At 43.6% G+C, this 23,270-nt stretch overlaps 1 protein-coding gene across 1 annotated transcript in view; it reads left to right on the top strand.

The window, feature by feature from the left end:
• Positions 1 to 23,270, top strand: part of COL23A1 (collagen type XXIII alpha 1 chain) — a 380,991-nt gene that overhangs the window by 6,760 nt on the left and 350,961 nt on the right. Inside the window, exon 2 of the mRNA XM_042250383.2 lies at positions 20,124 to 20,190. Coding sequence (XP_042106317.1) covers positions 20,124 to 20,190 — 67 coding nt within the window. The remainder of the gene's footprint in view (positions 1 to 20,123; positions 20,191 to 23,270) is intronic.

Below are 23,270 nucleotides of genomic sequence, written 5' to 3'. Positions count from 1 at the left end.
TTTGTATGAGGTCCAGCTGAGGGCAGTCAGGACCGCCCGCTCCCAGGGCCCACCTTCCTCAGCCCACTTCCATCCGCTTCCCAGGGATTGTTCTCCCCATAAGAGTGTACTTGTGAGGAAGAAGGCTGCTCTCTGCCCTGGCTGAGGAGTGTTGGGGTGCCCTGAGTCTTGGTGACCTGGAGCAGTGAGGCCAGGAGGTTGCTCAGCTTTGCCTGGTGCTGTGGGTGATGGTGGCCTCGAGGGGCCTGAGTCTGAAGAGGAGGTACTCTGGACAAGAAATCAGCAGTCCACTGTCTTTCATCTGTTCAAGCTGCTGTTACAAAACTGGATGGCTTAAACAACAAATACTTATTTCTCACAGTTGAGGAGGCTAGGAAGTCCAGAATCAAGGTATCAGCAGATTTGGTGTCTGGTGAGGACCTGCTTCTGGTTCATAGATAGCTGTCTTCTCGCTCTGTCTTCATAGGGCAGACAGAAGGGTTGAGGGAGCTCTCTAGGGTCTCTTTTTTTGTTTTCAGTCAATAAGTTGTGTCTGACTCTTTGTGACCCCATAGATTGTAGCCCGCCAGTCTCCTCTGCCCATGGGATTCTCCAGGCAAGAATACTGCAGTGGGTTGCCATTTCCTACTCCACGGGATCTTCCCAACTCAGGCATGGAAGCTGCGTCTTCTGTGTTGGCAGGCTGATTCTTTACCACTGAACAACCTGAGATGCTGGCGTCTCTTTAATAAGCATACTAATTCCATTTGTAAGGGCTCCACTCCCATGTCCTAACCCCCTCAAAGCCCCCATCTCCTAATACCATAATATTCGGGATTGGGTTTCAACACATGAATTGCAGGGAGTGAGGGGCACACACATTCAGTTCATAGCAGCCTCTACCACCTGCTGGCTATGTGGCCCAGGCTGCTCCAGAACCTCAGTTCTCTACTCGTGACGTGGGGCTAAGAGCACTGCTCAACCTGTGGGGAGGGGCCATGGTGATTCAGGGAGAGAAGGGAGGGCTGGACAGAATATTCTGTGCAGCCCAGGGTGAACTCTGAGCCTTGGATCTCACTGTTCTTAAGTAACAAGGCCCCACACCCCTGTAATCCTGTACCTTCAAGGAGCCTTCTCTTTCACCACAAATTTCTATACATTTCCCCCTTTTCCCTTATAATTCTGACTCCTGACCCCCCACTAGGCATTGTTAGGTGTTGCTGGGAGACAGAGTTCTTTCAAACCCTTTTCTCTTTGCTCAGGAGCTTCTCAACTCATCCTCCTTTAGGATGTTAGACCCAGTGTTGGGAATTAGCATGGCCTGCCTGGCAACCCTTCCCCTTCCTCCTTTTTTTTTTTAAATTTAAATAACCAAGATGTATGCTATTCTAACATGGTTAATGTTATTGATGATCCCACCACCCTAAAACAAGGGCTATGTAACCTTTTGCATGATTTTCTCCAGTCTTTGTTTGGATGTACAGATTCATATATCTCTAAGTGTGCACACTGATTACACCTTGCCTCTGTGTATTTTAACCTTTTTATCAAAAACATTTTTCCAAGTGCTGTGCGGTCCTTGTGGTCATGACCACATAGGATTTCATAGGTGGAATCTATATCCCTCTAATAACAGGATATCTAGGCCAGTCCGCACCTTTGTTGGTACAGTACAGCTGATGGTTTTGTGGGGAAGGCGTCTTACTTCTATTATTTTTTATGATGTAGAGCAACTGCCTAAAGAGGATTATTTTTAGGGCTTTGTATTTTGTCTTGATTTTGAAATGTCCAAGTTTGTCCGTGACGTACATGTTTATCCTCCTATGGAATTCCCAAACTGTTAAATCAAATGATTTTGTTATATCAAATTTAAATCATATTGTTAAATCAGGCTTCAAGTTTTATGATGGGAAAAGTGGATTCAATCTGTCTTTCGGTTGAGCTTTTATGTCAGTTACGTCTGTTGTTGTTGAAAGCCAAAGCAAAAAGCAAATGATAAAGAAGCCTGAAAATAAGATTTGGAAGAACTCTGAAGATTTCATTTCAGAATTAGGCTCATTTGTTGATTTGGTGCAGAATCGTCCTTAAGCAGTGCTGTGCGGAGCTGGGCACTGCACTCCGTCTGCGATGCAATTTCTAATTCTGTGAACAAATGTAACAGTATTTGGTAAACTTCTCCATAGGCCACACACGACCTCCAGCTCTTCTCCAATTGATTTCTCCATGTGTAGAATCAGGATTAACCTTTGTTGACACAGGCATTTAGAAAGCAGCCCTTCATCATATCTGGAAACATATTTCAGTACTAAGCACCAACCATTGGGAGAAAAAAATAAGTTTGCAGATATAATTTTTAAAAAGTACTATGTCTGCCCTACCGGATTTTATTTTATCTTATTATTTATTTTGGCTCAGATGGTAATCCACCTGCAATGCAGAAGACCTAGGTCTGATCCCTGGGTCGGGAAGATCCCCTGGAGGAGGGCATGGCAACCCGCTCCAGTATTCTTCCCTGGAGAATCCCATGAACCGAGAAGCCTGGTGGGCTACAGTCCATGGGACTGCAAAGAGTCGAACACGACTGAGTAACTAAGCACACATTATTTATTTATTTTTGGCCATACTGCGTGACTTGTGGGATCTTAGTTCCCTGACCAGGGATCGAACCCAGACCCTCAGTGATGAAAGCTCAGAGTCCTAACCACTGGACTGCCAGAGAATTCCTTGTAGATATAGTTTTAAAGAAAGGCATGTCTATGTACTTCTGGAGGCTACAGGGGAAATGGTTAAGGGCCTTCCGGTGTACACCTTGGACAGAGGTTCACATATTTGTTCTTGTGGTATTTCTTAACAGCCCCATCCCAAGCCCTGCTACACAAGCTTCAGTCTCCCAGAAGGGGCAGTGACCAACTCCAGGTGGGAGTGGCAGTGTACACCCAAGCCTGGATGACCTGACTGAATCCCAGCTCTGCACCCTTTCTGCAGCCTCACAGCAGCCCCCCAGGGAAATGATACCTTAGCTTTTCCTGTCAGTGTGGACATCCTCTGCAGGTGTTTGATATGTAGAGCAGCAGGGAATACTTTAGCTTTAAGCAGAACTGGGTTCACATCTGAATTCTGCCATTTCCCAGCTGTGGTGGTGTTGTTGTTTAGCCGCTGAGTTGTATCCAACTCTTTTGCAACCCCATGGACTGTAGCCCATCAGGCTTCTCTGATCATGGGATTTCCCATGCAAAAATATTGGAATGGGTTGCCATTTCCTTCTCCCAGGAGTCTTCCTGCGGAGGATCAAACCTGCGTCTTCTGCTTTGGCAGGCAGATACCTTACCACTGAGCCACCAGGGATGCCCTCCCAGATGTGCAGATTTGGGTAGATGGTTGTTTTTCTAAACCTCAGTTTGCTCATCTGCTAAATGGGGATTACTGTATTTGCCTCATAAGGTTTCTGTGGGGATTAAACCAGTTGATATGTCTGAAGAGCTCAACACATCGTATACATCCTGAAAATGGTTCTTTTTGTTGGAATACTTTCTTTGACTGAATCCAGAAGGAATGTCTTTGTCTGCTAATTGGACAGGAGGTCCTGTGGTTACAAGCACGATCTTAAGATCTTTTTACCACTGGGGTTCTGCCATCCTGTTAAGGACACACAGAACAGAAAAAGGTGTCAACATGTCCAGTCTCTGAGTCAGTGATGTGAAATGTGACTTGGTTGTTGAAGAAAAGCAGACTGCATTAGTTTCATTGCCCCATTTTTTTCAGTCTCTCCTTTGAGCAAAATGAGATTTTTCCATTTAAATTACAAATTTCAGTTTTGATCACAATAAAAATATAATTATTCATGAAAATTATTAGATGGATTTTCATTGTGAAAGGGCTCTCAAACACCCAATAAGTTTGCTTTAATTAATAAGTTAGTCTGCTTTCATGAATATGCAGTATGGCACAGGTACTCCAAATGCTCATGATTAAACCAGTGAGTTAAGAGGCCTCACACATATCTGTTTCGATTCATATTGGTAAATGAGAAAACCTTTGTTTTTCTGATGTAGTCACAAAATCGGGGACGTGGGAGTACCTTCCAATAGGTAATGTGAACTTTTAAAACAGAATTTGCTTCCAACTTTACGTTGTGAAATAAACCATAAAGTAGTTAGAATTCTGGTGTTTTCAGAAGACAATTTAAATAAAATCTATCAATACTTAACCTGGGCCTCCAAGGAGGATCATCACACAAAAACCAGGGTCTGTCCATTTACATAACTGTGCCTTTTTGTGTGATGTATGAGCTGTTAGCATCTTGTGTTCACACCCATCTTTTGGTTCAGATGAATGAAGGACAAGTTCACACAGCACTGGGATGTGTGTGTGTGTGTGTGTGTGTGTGTGAGGGTGAGCCAGTGCAAGGACTGGGAGAGCCTGAGAGTGTGCATGTGTATGGGTGTGTATGTGTATGAGCAAGTGTGCACACGTGTGAGCATGCTGCCTATGTGTGCATACATGTGAGTGCACATATGTGTCTAAGTATGTACATGAATGTGAATGTGTGCGTGTGTGGGGGTATGTATGAGCGTGTGTATACACATATGCAGATGTTATGTTGTCTCGCTGATCATGCCTACTACGCCAATTTCTTGCTATATCTCACTGTGCGCACTGTTTGCTGAACCCAGGATAGGCAAGGTGGAAACAGGGAAACTGGAAGAAAACTCGAAGAGCCATAGGAACTGCAGGCATGTTTATTTTCTCTGGGCTGGCAAAGCAGCCGTAGCAGCAGACATAACATGACCTCTCATAACATAACCTCTCCTAAAATAACATCCTCAGGGCTTTCCAGGTGGAACTTATATATGCTTACAGAACAAAAGTAGCCTGTGGCCAAGCAAGTGTCTCATATCACACATGCAATGCTATAAGTCATCTCAGCTGTTACATAATCACTATTCACAAAACATGGGGCAAGAGCACGTGGGGCGAGAGGGCATGACCACGCCATCTTGGCTAACTTGCCTTTTTCCTACATATATGCACACGGGAGCTGGGAAGGAAGCGGGAAGGGCTAGACCAATGTAACCTCTTGCCTCCCCACAGAAGTTGTCCCACCTGGAAGCCTGGCACAACTCAAGCCATTGCTTCAGAGCTGGGAGACCTGGGTTTGAGCCTGGAGCTGCCTCTAAACTGACCACAGTGTCCTGGGACAAATCAGTCAACTTTTCCAAGCCTCAGCTTCCTCCTCTGGAAAGAGGGTGATGGTGTCTGCTTCACTACGTTTCTGGGAACATGGAGTAAGGCCCTTTCCCTGGGCTTCCCGAGGTGGTGAGGGGCCAGCACTGCCCTCCTTACCTCCTCCCTGCGTGGCTAATCCTAGCTACGGGGCTGCCAGGGCTGCTAACCTCAGCGTCACATCCTCCCTGGGGACAATTCCTCCTCCTCCTTCCAGCTCCTGTGATGAAGCTCACACCTTAGGAGTGGCCGTGAATGAGCTGACCTGGAAGAAGCCCCATAGTATCACTCAGCCCAGCCGATCCAGGTTCTGCTGCTGATGTCTTCCTGGGCTTTTGTTTAATTAGTGCTCCCTGAGTCCATGCCCCAGACAGGTCTGGCTACTGATCATTCTTCCCATTCTTCTTCTTAAATATTCTCAAGGATGTCTCCCTCCCCTCACCCCCACCAACCCTCCATGCCTCTCATCACCTGTGGGCTCATAAGGTGAAAACGTCTCAGTCTGCCTGGCAGTCAGTGTCCTTTCAGCCTGCTCCCTGCTCCCTGCCTCCTCTCACTTCCATGCACTTGGGGATAGTGGGGAAGTGGAATGGGGCAGGGGCAGGGGTAAGAGAGGGCACCCCATCTGTTTTAGTGTACTGGTGCTGCCCTAACAAATTACCAGAGTCAGGGTGGGGGAAAGAACAGATGTTTCCTTTCTCATCATCCTAAAGGCTAGAAGTCTGAGATCCACACGTCAGCAGGCTGGTTCTTCCTGGGGCCTCTCTCCTTGGATGGCCGTCTTCTCCCTGGTCCTCACATGGTCTTCCTTCTGTGTGTATATGTGTCTGAATCTCCTCTCCTTAAGGGGACACCAGTCATATTGGATCAGGGCCATTATAATAGATTCATTTTAACTTAATTATCTCTTTAAAAACCCCATCACAAATGTAGACACACTCTGAAGCACTGGGGGGTTAGGACTGCAACACATGAATTTTGGCAGGGGACATGATTCAACCCACCAGCATCTAATTAGACTTGACACAAGAAATGCCAGATGTGCACTAAGGACAGGATCAAGAGGGCAGGGGTCAGCAAGAACAGGTGGAGCCCAGTGCGGGGGTGTGGAGAAGGCTTGGAGGCCCCGCGTGGGAGCAGTCGAGTGCTCTCTTCAACATACCGGAAGCCATGATGGAAGGAACTCCCTGGTGGTTCAGCGGCTAGGACTCCACATTCTCACTGCCAAGGGCCCGGGTTCATTCCCTGGTTGGGGAACTAAAGACCCCACAAGGCACACAGTGTGGCCAAAAAGGAAAAAAAAAAAAACGAAGCCATGATGGAAATTGTTCATCCCCCTCACATAGCTCACATAGGCGGTGGGATTTCTTTCTGTCACGCTGGTGTAATGAACCTTAGAAGAGGGGTTCTGATGGGAAGTGATGTGTGTGTCTTTGGAAAATAATGAATGGGAACATGAATTAACAATTCCTGGAGACTTGCATTTTGTTTGCAAACCACACCTTTCAAAACACACTTATGTATTTTGGGACTGAACAAGGACCCTTGAGGAAATGTTTGCCAATGTGGTTTATAAGAGTCATTCAGCATGCCAATGAAAGTCACTCATTAAACTCACATTCTTTAGAGAAAAGTTTCTGAGCTCCTGCCAAATGCCTGGGTTGGGCTAGATGTTCTCATTGTCTTTACCTGGCTCTGCCAGGATGTTTACCTGGCACCGTGGTGGAAGCTGAAGCTGAGGATGGTGAAAGGATACCTCCTGAGCCCAGGATTCCTGCCCCGCCAGCCAGCCAAGCCTGTGGGAGCCAAGGACCTAGGCATCCTTGTCCTCTGGCTTTTGTTAGGTCATATGTGACATGTAGTGAACTCCATATATTTGAAATGTATAATTTGCTGCATTTTGACACATGTATACACCTGTGAGATCATCTCCACAGTCAAGATAGTGAACACGCCCAAGCCCATGACCCTCAAAACTTTTCCTCTTTCTTCCTTGAATTCTCTCCCTTCCATTCTCTCCCACCTGCCATCCAGGTATTGCTGATTTCTTTTCACAATTGATTAGTTTTCCTTTTTGTAAGATTTTTATATGAATGGAATCACACAGTATGCATTCTTTGGGGGTGGGGAGAGGAATCTGGTTTCTTTCAGTATGATTACTGACTCTTTCTTGGATATTTTTGCATACATTGTTAGTTCGTTCTTTTCTGTTACTATTATTATATGGATTTGTCCATCCTAAAGGAGATCAGTCCTGGGTGTTCACTGGAAGGACTGATGTTGAAGCTGAAACTCCAATACTTCGGACACCTGATGCAAAGAACTGACTCATTTGAAAAGAACTTGATGCTGGGAAAAATTGAGGGCAGGAGGAGAAGGGGACGACAGAGGATAAGATGGTTGGATGGCATCACCGACTCGATGGACATGAGTTTGAGTGAACTCTGGGAGTTGGTGATGGACAGGGAGGCCTGGCGTGCTGCAATTCATGGGATTGCAGAGTTGGACACAACTGAGTGACTGAACTGAACTGAACCACAATTTTTTATTGCTTTCACCTGTGAGTGGATATTTGGATTATTTCAGTTGGAAACTATTACAAATAAAGTGAACATTCATGGACAAGTCTTTGTATGGAGTGTACTTTCATTTCTTTTGGGTATAAATACCTTGGAGTAGAATGGTTCATTGTCTGGTAGATGTGAGATTAACTTTTTAAGAAACTGCCAAACTCTTGTTCAAGACCATCTTATTATTTTACGTTCCCAGCAGCAGTATATGCAAGCTTCATTTGTTCATATAGTATGTCTCTTTTTTGGGAGGTGCTTTTAAGACTTTCTTTTTATCCCTGGTTTTAAGCAATTCAATTATGTTATGCCTTGGTGTAGTTTCCTTCGTGTCAATTTTGCCTAAGTTTTATTAAGATTCTTGAATCTGTGAGTTTATAGTTTTCCTCAAAATTTGAAAAATTTCTTGGCCATTTCTTCTTCAGATGCTTTTTTCTCCTCTCCTTTGTGGAACTCCAACTACATACACATAAGGCCACTTGAATCCAAAACTCACTGACATACTTTCTTTTTAAAATAATTCTTTCTCTCTGTGTTCATTTTGGGTAGTTTCTATTACTGTTTACTAATCTTTTCCTCTGCAATGTTTCAGTTCAGTTCAGTCGCTCAGTCGTGTCCGACTCTTTGCGACCCCATGAATTGCAGCACGCCAGGCCTCCCTGTCCATCACCAACTCCTGGAGTTCACTCAAACTCATGTCCATCAAGTCAGTGATGCCATTTAGCCATCCCATCCTCTGTCATTCCCTTCTCCTCCTGCCCCCAATCCCTGCCAGCATCAGAGTCTTTTCCAGTGAGTCAACTCTTCGCATGAGGTGGCCAAAGTACTGGAGTTTCAGCTTTAGCATCATTCCTTCCAATTAATCCTTTCTGACCTGTTTTCCAACTCAGACATCATAGTGTTCATCTCTAGAATTTCAGTTTAGGTTGTTTAATATCTTTGATGTCTCCACTTAACTTTTTGAACATAGACCACACAGTTCCAATCCTTGTTTTAAGGTCTTTGTGTACTATGGCAGTTGTGGGTCGTTCTCAATTAACTGATTTTTTCTCCTTATTATGGGGCCTATTTTTCCTGCTGGTAATTTCTTGTTATATGCCAGACATTATGAGTTTTACCTCTCTAGGTGCTGGATATTTTTGTTTTTCTACCAATATTCATGAGCTTTGTTAGGTCATAGTTGTTACTTGGAAATAGTTTAATCTTTGGGGGTTTTGTTTTTAAAATCCATTAGGTGGAATCAGAGCTACATTTAGTGTAGAGCTGATTATCCCCTACCCCTGAGGCAGGACCCTTCTTGGTCCCCTGCTCAGTGTCATAACCAGTGCTCTTCCCAGCCCCACGTGAGACCTGGGCACTGTTCCCTCTAATCCTTTCCTTACCTCAGGTTGTCTCTTCACACACACGTGCCCTCTGCTGAATACCCAGTAAAGATGCTTGACGGTTTCTGTGGTTCTCTGTGAGCGGCTCTCACCTACCAGGCCCTTTGTTCTGCAAACTCTAGCTACCTTGGTATCCCTGGACTCCTAGATGCCAGGTTCCACTCTTCTTCTTGTGCCACAGCCTAGAAAACTCTTTCCAGGCAAGAAGCCAGAGTAGTTTTGTTTTTTTTTTTCTGTGTCTTGGAGGATCATTCTCCTTCCTTGCTTTATCTCAATATCTTCAAAACCATTGCTTCATATATTTTGTTTGTGGGATTTGTTGTTGTTGTTATTTGGATTTTTGACATTGTTTTAGGCAGGAGGGTAAGTCTAATCATTCCTACTCCATCTTGCCTAGAAGTAGAAAGCCGTGATATAGCTTTAAAGATTTTTTAGAATAATTTTAGATGTATGTAGAAATATTGTGGGCTTCCCTCATAGCTCAGTTGGTCATCTGCCTGCAATGCAAGGGACCAGGGTTCGATTCCTGGGTCGGGAAGATCCCTTGGAGAAGGAAATGGCAACCCACTCCAGTATTCTTGCCTGGAGAATCCCATGGACAGAGCAACGTTGCAGGCTATAGTCCCCAGGATCACAAGAGTTGGACACAACTTAGCAACTAAACCACCACCAGAATCATTGTACGTGAATACATAACCATAGTGCATGCATGCTAAGTCACTATAGTCGTGTCCGACTCTGCAACCCTTTGGATTGTAGCCCACCAGGTTCCTCTGTCCATGGGATTCTCCAGGCAAGAATACTGGAGTGGGTTACCATGCCATCCTCAGGGGCTATTCCCAACCCAGAGACTGAACCCACATCTCTTATGTCTCCTCCATTGGCAGGTGAGTTCTTTACCACTAGCACTACTTGCAAATCCCACAGAACCATAGTACATTTGTCAAAAGTAAAAATTTAAATGTGATGCAATACTCTGGAAGGCACAATTCTAAGACTGCTCCTAAGATTACCATTCCTTGTTGTACACACTTTGTATGAGTCCCTCCCCAGGAGTGTAGGCAGAACCTGTGATTATGATGATAAGACTGAGTTACTCAACCTATGATTGAGTTACTAATCAGTTAACTGGGTTAATTTAAAAGTTTATCCTGGGTCTGAGTTAATTTAATTAGGTGAGTCCTTAAAAAAGATTGGACCCTTCCCTGAAGCATGAAAGGGTTTGTGGACAGGACCACATGGCAAGGAACTGGCAGCAGCCCCTAGCCAGCAGTTAGCAAGGGCTGGAGGCCTCAGACCACAAGGAACCACAAGAACTTGAAAGAGGACCCAGAGGTGCAGAAGCACTGAGTGACACATTGATTTTAGCTTTTTGAGACCCTGAGCAGAGAACCAGGTTCATCTGTGTCTAGACTTCTGATCTCATAAACTATTAAGATAGTAAATTTTTGTTTTTAAAAACTTCTAATTTGGTGGAAAGTTGTTATGCAACAGTGGAAAATGAATATGATTGCTATTAACTAAAAAGAACCAGGTCAAATTCATGAGTAACAATAACCTACTATTCATCTAGAAAGATCTCAATAAAAACTAGTGTGAAAAACAAAAGACTCATGTGAAGGCCAGCATGAAGCCATGGACCTCTCTCATCACCTCTAGTTTTCAGGGTACGTTTCACACTCTCATATTGTGGTTCAGTTGGAGACAGTTAGAATTCTGATCAAGAATGGATCTATTATATGAGAATATATTTGCAAAGTATATGTGATGAGGGTATAGTATCTAAATATGTAAAGAACTCTTATAGCTCAACAATAGACAAAAAACCTAATGTAAAAATGGACAAGCAGCTTGAACAGACATTTCCTCAAACAAGATATGCAGATAGTCAGCAAGCACATGGAAAGGTGCTCAGCATCATTAGTCATTAGGGAAATGCAAGTCAAACCCATAATGAGATACCATTTCACATCCATTACGATTTGTTAGTGAGAATGGATCTTCATACACTGCTGGTGGGAATGTTAATTGGTTCAGCCACTGTGGAAAATTTTGGTGGGTCTTCAAATTGTTAAATATGGACTTACTATATGACCCAGCAATTCTACTCCTAAATATACACCCAAAAGAATTTTAAAGTATTCAAACAGTACATGCACTTATACTTATGTTCATAGCAGCACTTCTGACAAGAGCCAGAAGGTGGAAACAGCCCACATGATCATCACAGAATATATGGATAAACAAAGTGTGGTATGTATATACAAATGTAGTACTATAGTACTATTAAGCTGTAAAAGGAACAAAGTACTGACGCATGATGCAAAGTGAATGAATCTCAAAAACGTTTTGGTAAGTGAAAGAAGCCAGACACAAGAGGTCACATGTTGTGTGATTCTATTTCTGTGAAACATCAAAATTAGGTCAGTCCATAGAGATAGAAAGCAGATTGGTGACTGAAAGGAGCGAGGAAAGGGAAGCTACTGCTTGATGGGCACAGGATTTCCTTTTGGAGTAATGGTAATATGTTGGAACTAGATGGAACTCCATAAAAGTGGTGGCTGCCCAACATTATAAATTCCCTAAAGGCCAGTTAATTTTTCACCTTAAAATGGTTAACTTTATGCTATGTGAGTTTTGTCTTAATTTTTAAAAAACAATAATCTGTTACAGAAAATAGCAAAGTTATATCCTAATCAGTAGTGAGTGAAAGCTTCTCAGTTGTGTCCTACTCTTTGTGATCCCATGGACTGTACAGCCCATGGAATTCTTCAGGCCAGAATACTGGAGTGGGTAGCCTTTCCCTTCTCCAGGGGATCTTCCTAACCCAGGGATTGAACCCAGGTCTCCCACATTGCAGGTGGATTCTTTACCAGCTGAGCCACAATCAGTGGCTGCTGCTGCTACTGCTGCTAAGTCACTTCAGGCGTGTCCGACTCTGTGCAGCCCCATGGACAGCAGCCCACCAGGTTCTCCAGTCCCTGGGATTCTCCAGGCAAGAACACTGGAGGGGGTTGCCATTTCCTTCTCCAGTGCGTGAAAGTGAAAAGTGAAAGTGAATCACTCAGTCGTGTCTGACTCTTTGCGACCCCATGGACTATACAGCCTACCAGGCTCCTCCACCCGTGGGATTTTCCAGGCAAGAGTACTGGAGTGGGTTGCCATTGCCTTCTCCGACAATCAGTGGCAAGTGACTGTAATTCTGTTACCCTTTTTTTTTTTTTTAAGTCTTTATTTAGTTTGTTACAATATTGCTTCTGTTGTTAACAGTCTGTTTTTTGGCCCTGAGGCATGTGGGATCTTAGAATCTTAGCTCCCCCACCAGGGAGCCAACCTGCACCTCCTGTATTGCAAGATGAAGCCTTAACCACTGGACCACCAAGGATCTGTACCCATTTTTTAAGTGAACCACAGACTGCATTTAGCTCTTCTCGCCAGTTTTTCTTCTAATGTTCTTCTCCTATTCCAGGACCCCATCCAGGAGACCACATTGCATTTAGTTGTCTTAGCTTTCCAACCTATGACGCCTGCTCAGTCTTTTCTTGTTTTTTATGACTTTGACAGTTTGAAGGCATATTGGTCAGGTATTGTGTAGAATGTCGCTCAATTTGGACTAGTGTGATGCTTCTCATGATTAGACTGAGTTCTGAGTATTTGGGGAAAATCCAATCGGGTGGATTACCATTGTCACAACATCATGTCAGTGGTCTGTGATGTCAACATGACCTATCACTGTTGACATTAACCTTGGTCACTTGATTAAAGCGGTATATGCTAGATTTCTCCATTATAAACTTACTGTTTTCCTTTTCCTACTCTACATTTTGGAATTAAGTTCCTAAGTCCAGGCCATACTCAAGGAGAGGGGAATTTAGCTCTACCTACTGGAGACAGAAGTATCTACCTATAGTACTTAGAATTCTTCTGTAAGAAAGGTTTGTCTCTTGCCCCTATTTGTTTATTTACCCAATCATTTATATCAATATGGACTCATGGGTATTTAATCTGTTATTTAGGTTTTAATTCAATACTACATCCTTTATTTTGTTGCTTAAATTGTTCCAGCTTTGGCCATTCTGAATTCTTTCACTTTCTCCTGTTTCTTTGATGTACCTGCCCTCCCCACCCTTAAAGCGTTTCCTTATTTTTTGATACTACAAGATACTCCATGCTTGTCTTATATTTTTCCTGCCCTGGCTCTAGAAGCAGTCATTTCTCTGAGGAGTCATGGTTCTTTTCATTGGAGAATGGTATTTAGAAACCAAGATCTGGGTGCTGAATATGCTTATTGCTACTAGGGAGTCATTGGTTATAGGTCTTCTCTGCAAATGGCAAAGGCACAAAGAGTACATGTGTACTCTTTTATACTCACATAATTGTAATTATTTCTCTATGCATCTGTCTGTGAATATAACATAACATGACCTCATAGTGATGTCTCTGACCAATCCAGCACCACACTGTTCATTTTAGCTTTCCCCATTTGCTTATTTGTAACTTCTTTCTCTGACAGTGAGAAACCTGACTCCATTACCCATAGTTTATCTACTTATTTGCTCAACCCCAATATATATGCCTAGTAATTTCAAAATTGCCACCCTATACCCCTGTGTGAAAGTTATACCTACCAGAGTATTGCCTTTATAGGCAGTATCTTTGGTCTTCAGCTCACAGTTCTCAACTGAAACACTATTTTGCAAAGTGACTCAGGTCAACTGCACGTTTTTCCCCAACTACTTTCAGTGAGGTTATATCATGTAATTTTAATATAGTTACATTAATTTGTCTCAGTCTGCGTTCCATCCTGGACTTTTTCAACATCCTAGTTGATTTTTTAAAAATTTGTATCCATTAAAGTTTCCTCTTTGTGATGTATGGGCCAATAGTTTTTGACAAATGCATGGAGTACATCCATCATCCCAGCACCATACAGAACAATTCTCTCACCTCACAGGTCCTCCATGAGTCTTTTTGTGCTTCATTTCTCCTGCTCCCTCAGTCTTTGGCAAATATTGACCTAATTTCTGTCGCTGTCATTTTGTATGGCTTGGATTTTTTACAGCAACTCTTTTTTATTAGACATGAAAAGTGCTTGTAAACAGAGGTTGTCTTACTTTGTGATTGAAGTTAGTCGATACCAGGGTTCTAGTCCAGTCCTGACGCTTACATTCCCCTGAGTCTCAATTTTCTCATCTGTGCTGCTGCTACTGCTGCTAAGTCGCTTCAGTCATATCCAACTCTGTGCGACCCCATAGACAGCAGCCCACCAGGCTCCCCTGTCCCTGGGATTCTCCAGGCAAGAACACTGGAGTGGGTTGCCATTTCCTTCTCCAATGCATGAAACTGAAAAGTGAAAGTGAAGTCGCTCAGTCGTGTCCGACTCTTAGCAACCCCATGGACTGCAGCCTACCAGGCTCCTCCGTCCGTGGGATTTTCCAGGCAAGAGTACTGGAGTGGGGTGCCACTGCCTTCTCCATCTGTAAATGAGTCTAAAGCTTGTCCTAGCTTCATGGGATTCTTGGGAGGACTCAATAAGATAACATTTGTTGGCACAGTGCCTGGCTCATAATAAGTAATCAATAAACGATGGTAATAATACTTTATATTTGTTACCCTTATCATCACCAAAATTGTCATGATCACGGTGGGATGTTTAAAAAGACTGTTAAAGAGACCAGGATATGCTGCTCTCTTGAGTTGCTGGTGGTTATAAGAATGTACCCATGGGCCCTTCCCTACAGGGATTGGAAGGAAGGCAGAGAGGATGTAACTATAGCAGGACTTTGATCTTCTGCAAGCCTTCCTCTGGTGTTTGTGGTGCCTGTGTGTTTTATCAGGGTTGATCCTGAAATTAGGGCTTCCTGAGAAGACAGAATCATGTCTGTCACTCAAAAATTGCACGAGGCAAGGACATTTTAGGGCTTCATTTTGGCTTTTCTCCTCCCCAGGATTTTTTTTCCCCCCACTGAGAAGATATTACAGTGTGGAAAAAACTTTTTAAAAAGTAAATCACCATGATCCATACATCCAAGCGGGCAGATATTTTGGTAGTTGCTGCCATCCCATGGCTGCATTTTTACACAGATGTAAACATTATTTATTGCATCATAAACATTTTTCTGTGTTGCTACATAGTTTTCATAATGATTTTTCATGAAGATATGACAGTTTCATGATGGGGATTCATCATCCTTCTCTAAAATATACCCCCTGTTTTGCAGTGTAATAGATCATGAATATAATTTTTTTTACTCCTAATGATTAATTTCCTTGGGATGTATTTCCTAGAGTAGGAATTTTCTGTCAAAGGATAGGAATGCCTTTGTGGCTTTATTTGTAGCACTTTGCAGAAATATAATATAATCCTTTTTGTATATTAATCTTTATTTCATCAAAAGGCAGCTGTTCAGGGATGTGATCAAATAACTGATGCAGTGTTTGAGACTAATGCTTCAATAGATCACTGATAAATTTTACCATCTGAAAATTTGGAAACCATGATTTTCCCTGATTAGTTTTCTCCCAGCTCTCACCACCCCTTCCCCCAACTCCAAGTTCTTCTCAGTTCTTTTGGAGGGAACTCCCAAAGTCTTGAGTCTTTTCTCTGAAATTCATTCTTTATTTACTTTTGGAGTTAGGACTTGTTTGCATATGTAAAACCAAGACCATATTGTTTGCAGATGCTGGGGTACGTATAAAAAGTTGAGGCTTTTGAGTCATTTTTACAAACCAGGACACAAAAGATTTTCTCAGGAATTTAAAGAAAAGGCATTGAAATAAAGATTATGGGATTGAGTTTCTAATACAGACATTTCACTTTTTTGTTCCTAGTCAGGTTGTTTCAACTCCAGAGTTAGGGACTCTAAAATGGGGAAAGAGTAGAGGACTAAGAGATAAAATTTTGCAGATTCACCATCTAATCCAGAAAAACAGATGCACAGAAGGAGTTAGAATAAATAACGAAACAAAAACTCAATCAGTTATTTGTGACCCCATCTACTGGCCTTAACAATACATTTTTCCCCCTTTCTTCAATAGGTTTCTGTTTAGTTTTTGTTTGAAGATAAGAGTAGCTTAAAAGTAATTGTGTTTCCTATCAGCATTTGATAAAGTCCCCTTCCCATCAGGGAGCTGCCCAGATGTGATGGCACTTGTTGAAAGCAAATTGTTTTTTAGCACTAAATTCTTTTGTTACTGAAAAAAAGGAAAAAAGAGTGTAGTTTCTAGTCTTTCTAGAAATGATAAAAACAGATGAGAACTTCTGGTTCAAATTGACTGGCTTAAACTAAAAGGCTGGATTATTTGTCCAAGTGAATTTTGAAATCTGTAATAGTACCTGCCAGTACAGTGAGGGGAAAGTGAGTTCTGAGGTCCTGGTCTTGTGCCTACAACAGGGCAGCTTCTGTGGCATTCCAGTTCAGTGAGGATGGGCGTGGCCGGGATGCTTCCGAGTCCAGTGGGCATGGTGAGGTGGGGGTGGGAGAGGCGTCTGCTGCTGCTGCTGGTGTCACTTACCTGGTAGGAGACTGTGACAGCTGTGGGGAGACTTCTTTAGGTTCTCCGCCAACCCAGGCTGCTCTCAGGGTGGCTCTGAGCCAGGTGGGCAGTTCTAGGCAGAGGGTGTCAGGTTTGAGCAGGAGTGAGTGACAGGTGGGAGTCTGGAGCTGAGAACCTGGGGCCAAGAGGCAAGCCAAGGCCTTTGGTTGATGGGAGGGAGGGAGGGGATGGTGTGGGGAGGATAGAGAAGTTTTGTCGTGGTACTGTTTTCACAAACACCTGTGATAAAAAGGTTCATAATTGTACATCCTCCAGTTATACCTTGACCTTAACTCCAGCTCTTTTCAATCTCAGTCTTTGTGGCCCATCTGGAAAGTGAGGGTGAGGCTAGTAGGTTGGAGTGGAGGTGGAACTTGAAAAGTGCTTTGTAGGGACCAGAGCCTACCCTGTTTTTGTTTTTTTATCTCCGGCTCCTGGTGCTGGGCTGTTCAGCCCCATTGATTGATTGATTGATTGATGGCTGTGGCCACATGGCTTGCAGCATCTTAGTTCCCTGACCAAGGATTGAACCCAGGCCCTCAGCAGTAAAAGTGAAGAGTGCTAACCACTGAACTTTCAGGGAATTCCCTGTTTAGCCCCTTCTTGTGTGAAACTTCCAGGCTTGGTGGTCAAGGGCTCAAATCTGAGAGTGCCTTTCTTACTTCCTCTAAAACAGTGATTTAAAAATTACAGTTTTGTTTGTTTGCTGTGCTATTTTCCAGGTCTTTGTACTTGCATTTTTAAATTTTTATTGTTGAGGAAAATTACATTTTAAGGTTTGAACCTTCAGTAACCCTTTTAGTGGTGGTATGCATTTTTAACTCAAGTTAATACATTTGGGATTTGCTTTGCTCTATGTTTAGGAAGTTGTTTTGTTTTCCCCAAGAAAAAGGTTAATACTTTGTATATTCTTGTCAAGACTCGAGTCTTGGCTAGTTTTGGGATTATGGGTCATTGCTTCACTCCCCTAAATCCAGATATGGGGTTGGGGATTAATTTCTTAGTTTTTCCAAGCTTGTGTCGCCTGTGATGCAGGGACAATAATTCAGCCCTCACATCAGGTGATGATAATGCTAGGGCTGTACTGTGACTTGTCATAGTAGCAGAGCTGGGCCTTTTGATTACATGTCTATGGTAATTCTTTTCCCTTCAGCCAAATGTAGCACAGGGCTGGGCATGTGTAGAGATTCTTGTTAAATTGTGCTAAACCAGATTCCCTAGGCCAAGGTAAGAAAGAAGGAAAATATCGTCAGGTTGCATTAAGCCTAAGCCAGTGGGTCTGAAAACTATGGGCTAGAGGGGCTGCAGCCAAGGGGGCTCTGGGGTTCCTTGAGGTTCAATGGGGGCAGTCTCTGGATCAGGGATAGCTATTAGGAGTAAGCTTTTTTTTAAATTATTTATTTTTAATTGAAGGATAATTGCTTTACAATATTGTATTGGTTTCTGCCATAAAGAAACATGAATCAGTCATGGGTACACATATGTCCCCTCACTCATGAAACTCCCTCCAACCCTCTTTCCACCCCTCTAGGGTGTTACAGCAGAGAGGACAATAGCAACCCACTCCAGTACTCTTGCCTGGAAAATCCCATGGACGGAGGAGCCTGGTGGGCTGCAGTCCATGGGGTCACTAAGAGTTGGGCATGACTGAGCGACTTTACTTTCACTTTTCACTTTCATGCATTGGAGGAGGAAATGGCAACCCACTCCAGTATTCTTGCCTGGAGAATCCCAGGGACAGAGGAGCCTGGTGGGCTGCTGTCTATGGGGTCGCACAGAGTTGGACACAACTGAAGCGACTTAGCAGCAGCAGCAGCAGGGTGTTACAGAGCCCTGGTTTGAGTTCCTTGAGTCATACAGCAAATTCCCATTGGCTATCTCTTTTACATAGGGTAGTGTGTATGTTTCCATGCTCTCTCCATTCATCCCACCCTCTCCTTCCTCCCTACTTCCCACATCCGTAAGTCTGTTCTCTATGTTTGCATTTCCACTGCTACCCTGCAAATAGGTTCATCAGTACTATTTTTCTAGATTCCATATATATGCATTAATATATGATATTTGTTTTTCTCTTTCTGACTTACTTCACCCCGTATAATAGGCTATAGGTTCATCCATCTCATTAGAACTGACTCAGATGTGTTCCCTTTAATGTCTGGGTAATATTCCATTGTATATATGTATCATAGCTTCTTTATCCATTCATCTGTTGATGGACATCTAGGTTGCTTCCATATCCTGCTGCTGCTGCTAAGTCACTTCAGTCGTGTCTAACTCTGTGTAACCCCATAGACTGCAGCCCACCAGGCTCCCCCGTCCCTCGGATTCTCCAGGCAAGAACGCTGGAGTGGGTTGCCATTTCCTTCTCCAGCTAGCTACTGTAAATAGTTCTGCAATGAACATTGGGGCACATGTGTCTGTCTCAATTGTAGTTTCCTCAGGGTATATGCCTCGTAGTGGGATTGCTGGGTCATATGGTAGTTTTGCTCCTACTTTTTAAAGGAGTCTTCATACAGTCTTCCATAGTGGCTGTATCAATTTACATTTCCATCAAGAATTAATATTGAAAATGACCCTACTACTAAATGCAATCTACAGATTCAGTGCAATCCCTATCAAATTACCAATGGCATTTTTCACAGAACTAGAACAACAAATTTCACAATTAGTATGGAAACATAAAAGACTCTGAATTGCCAAAGCAATCTTGAGAAAGAAGAATGGAGCTGGAGGAACCAACCTTCCTGACTTCAGACTATACTACAAAGCTACAGTCATCACGATAGTATGATATTAGCACAAAAGCAAAAATATAGGCCAATGGAACAAGATAGAAAGTCCTGAGATAAATCTGTACACCTGTGGGTACCTTATCTTTGACAAAGGAGACAAGAATATACAATGCAGAAAAGATAGTCTCTTCAGTAAGTGGTGCTGGGAGAACTAGACAGCTTTGTGTAAAAGAATGAAATTAGAACACTTCCTAACACCATACACAAAGATACACTAAAAGTGGATTAATTAAGGTTAATTAATTTAGATTAAGACTTGATGTAAGACCAGAAACTATAAAACTCTTACAGAAGTAAGTTTTGATTGACCCTACCTGGCCTCCCTCTGCTCTGGCCTCCTGTCTTCATATCAGGGACTGAAGGTCCCTTTGTCATTCCCGGATTTATATTTGAAAAAGTTACAAGGCAGAAACCTGCCACTTTCTATTCAAGGACTCCCAAGTAATTGCTTCGTGTTCATTTCTGTTTCTCCTCCCATTCTAAACCTGCCTATAGAATTTAATGATCGTTTAAAAACTGTTCTTGAGAGCACCAGCACCACCACTGTAGATCTTTCACATACTGGCTTTTGCTGATTTTTCCACTTCTACCCCATGTTGTCCGAAACTCATCCTTATTTTTCCCCCCTTTTCTTCCTGATTCAGAAGTTGGAGGGACCAGTCAAGCTCCGGACAGTTCGAGAAGCACCGACAGACTGTGTCTGCCCCCCAGGTAAGTGGATGTTCAATCCTTGCTGGCTCCTGACTTCTGGAGACCTGGCCTTCTCTCTCCTGTCTGCTCAAAACTGCCAAAGCCATGGTCAAGAGAGTCATCTCAGGCTTCAGGCTATCTATGGCACCTTGTGGACCGTCCTTTCTCCCTACATCTTCGGCGGTAGGTGTGTCATAAATATTCAGGCAAAATTAACTGACTTGGTTAGATAAGGACAGTGGTATTGGTGGAGGAGCTAAAAACTCTTTGAGATGACTAATAATAAAGGCTCAAATGCTAGGAAAGTAGCAGCCATCCCTTTTTAAAGATGGAGAAAAAAAAGATGGAGAAACAAGCATGAACCATCCATGCAGTGTTAACATTGTGTTCTTAGCTCTGTTTCAAACATAAGGGGGCAGATAGAGGGAATAATGGTAGAGGAAGAGGAAAGGAGCTGTAAACATGGTCTGATTTGTTCAAATAATCATGTCTCTTGGATTTTGGGGGAATAGACCAGGTGGCTGTGACTAGAAATGAGGATTTGTTGGTTCCTAGTCCATGTGACTTAAATCCTGATCCATATTAGGTCTTCTGGTTGTCCTTATTAGAGCTCTGCACGTATTATGATTGAGAATTTAGGGTGTAGTCTCAGCCCCACTGTGTTCAGGGTGTAAACTAATCCTCTCATAGAACCGTGTATAATACTAGTGAGTGAGTGAAAAATCATAACATTTCCCAGACATCTCACCATGCCAGGCAAGGTGAGAGAACACAGGAGCTGAACCCAGGCTCCCTATTCCTTGCTATCATGCCTTCCATTAGACAGATTGCTTGGCGTTTCTGAAGCCATTTCACCTGGTCCAGAAACTAAGCTTGCTGCTTTTGTTGCTAAGTCACTTCAGTCGTGTATGACTCTGTGCGACCCCATAGACGGCAGCCCACCGGGCTCCCCCGTCCCTGGGATTCTCCAGGCAAGAACTGGAGTGGGTTGCCATTTCCTTCTCCAATGCATGAAAGGGAAAAGTGAAAGTGAAGTCGCTCAGTTGTGTCCGACTCCTAGCAACCCCATGGACTGCAGCCCACCAGGCTCCTCCATCCATAGGATTAGCCAGGCAAGAGTACTGGAGTGGGTTGCCATTGCCTTCTCCAAACTAAGCTTACCGATGGTTATTATCTCCAGGTTGGGAGATGCCCTGAGATTTGTACAAAGGTGGACCTCTGCTGTGGAAATTCAGTCCCTGGGGACCCAGTGGGAGTTGAGCTTGAGCTAGCCTTTGGTAGGAACCCTGAGAAGCTACAGTCCATGGGGTCTCAAAGAGTCAGACACCACTGAGCGACTTCACTTTCACTTTCTTTCTGAGATTTTAATAGGACAGAAAAGGACATGATAAGTAATGACATCATGAGCAGATCAGGAAGTCAGAAGTTGCAATTCAATGGGGGAAAAAAATTTCAGTTCCATCAATGAATTTCTGGCTGATCTTCAAAATGTATAAAATAATCCCTTTGTTCCTTCCCTGTCCTTTCTGAGTACTGTATGGATGTAAAATCATGTGAATTATGTAGAGGAGATTTTTAAAAACTAGGAGTCACTGGGAATTCCCTGGTGATCCAGTGGTTAGAACTCAGCGCTCTTACCACTGAGGACCTGGGTTCAATCCTTGATTGGGGAACTAAAAGCCCACAAGCTGAGCAGTGTGGCCAAAAACAAACAAACAAACCTCACAATGCATTTATGAGACTTGAAATCAGTTATGTGGGTTGTAGCCAGTGTTCTGAAATTTTGAACTAGCAGAGACTGGAATAGAAATACTGAGGTTTTTGTTTCAGCTATTTATATTTGCAATTGCCAGTGTGAAATGGATTCCTTGCTGTGGGTTGCTGACTGAAAGTTTGAAAATCATCAATACAGATGATAGATGGAGAGGGAGAAGGGAGGCAGTGAGGGGACACGGAGCTCCCAAATATATCCAAACCAGGTCCAAATCTTGGCCAGCCATTCACTGTTTGTATCAGTAAATGATTCCAGTACTGGAGTGGGCTCTGCAGGCTTTTTTGACGTTGTGGAGGAAATACAGGTCAAAGGCCAGGACCTGGAGACAGTCTTGTGTCCTGTCTTCCCCCAGGGACTTCTGACCCACCAAGAAGGTCTCTTGTATGAGCATGGAGGCTGAAAGCTGGTCAGAACCATGGTGACCTGCCCTTCTCTCCGGGCATCACTGTACTGTCGTTCATTGTCCGGGGGGCTTGTGGCTGTACCCAGGCCATCCTGGCAGGTGAGGCCAGCACAGCCCAGGGGGTGTGGCATCACAGCCTGTCAGGCCCCAGTGCACACCCATGTCCGCATCTGCTTTTTCTCTCCTGTCATCTTGAGCGGGAGGATTGATCTGAGCCCTTCAGACTAGAACCTTTTATCAGTGTGAAACCCCATAGGCTAGCACATTCACCTCTGCCATGAGAAGCACAGAGACCTTTTCCTCCAATACCAGAAGCCTTAACTCATTCCCTTTCTCTCTGGCTCTGATCTGCCCTCCAGAATTTTGGCGTCTGGACACGGAGACCACCCTCTGTAACTTGGATCCCCCTCTCATTTGAGATGCCCACAGATCTCCCGGCCCCAGTTCCTTCCCACGGCTCAGGGGACAGTGTAGTCTTTTGTCAAATCCTAGGATACAGCAGGCAGATAAGCCAGGCCAGAGAAGGGGGCGGCTCTTCTGTGTGTATTGCCCTTTGTGAAGTGGGTGCTCGCAGAGCTCTGAGGCTGAAAGGAGGGGTAGGCTTTGGGCTGGAAGGTCAAGATTCTTCTCTTACTGGAGTCAGTGGTGGGATGAGTGACTGAACTGTGCTCTGAACTAGCCCTGTGACCTCAAGCAAGTGAAAGGCCCTTGAACTCTTTGTCTATAAAACAATATAGCTGAGGTTGAATTGTCCCCCCAGAAGATACATCCCATTCCTAACCCCTGATCCTTGTGAATGTGATCTAACATGGAAATAGGGGCATTGCAGACATAATGAAGGATCTTGAGATGAGGTCATCCAGGATTTAGAGTAGGCCCCCAAACCAATGACGAATGTTCTTATAAGACACAGAGGTTTAAGCG

This window comes from Ovis aries, chromosome 5, assembly GCF_016772045.2.
Source record: "Ovis aries strain OAR_USU_Benz2616 breed Rambouillet chromosome 5, ARS-UI_Ramb_v3.0, whole genome shotgun sequence".
Lineage (NCBI taxonomy): Eukaryota > Metazoa > Chordata > Mammalia > Artiodactyla > Bovidae > Ovis > Ovis aries.
This window is presented reverse-complemented; position numbering and strand designations above follow the sequence as displayed.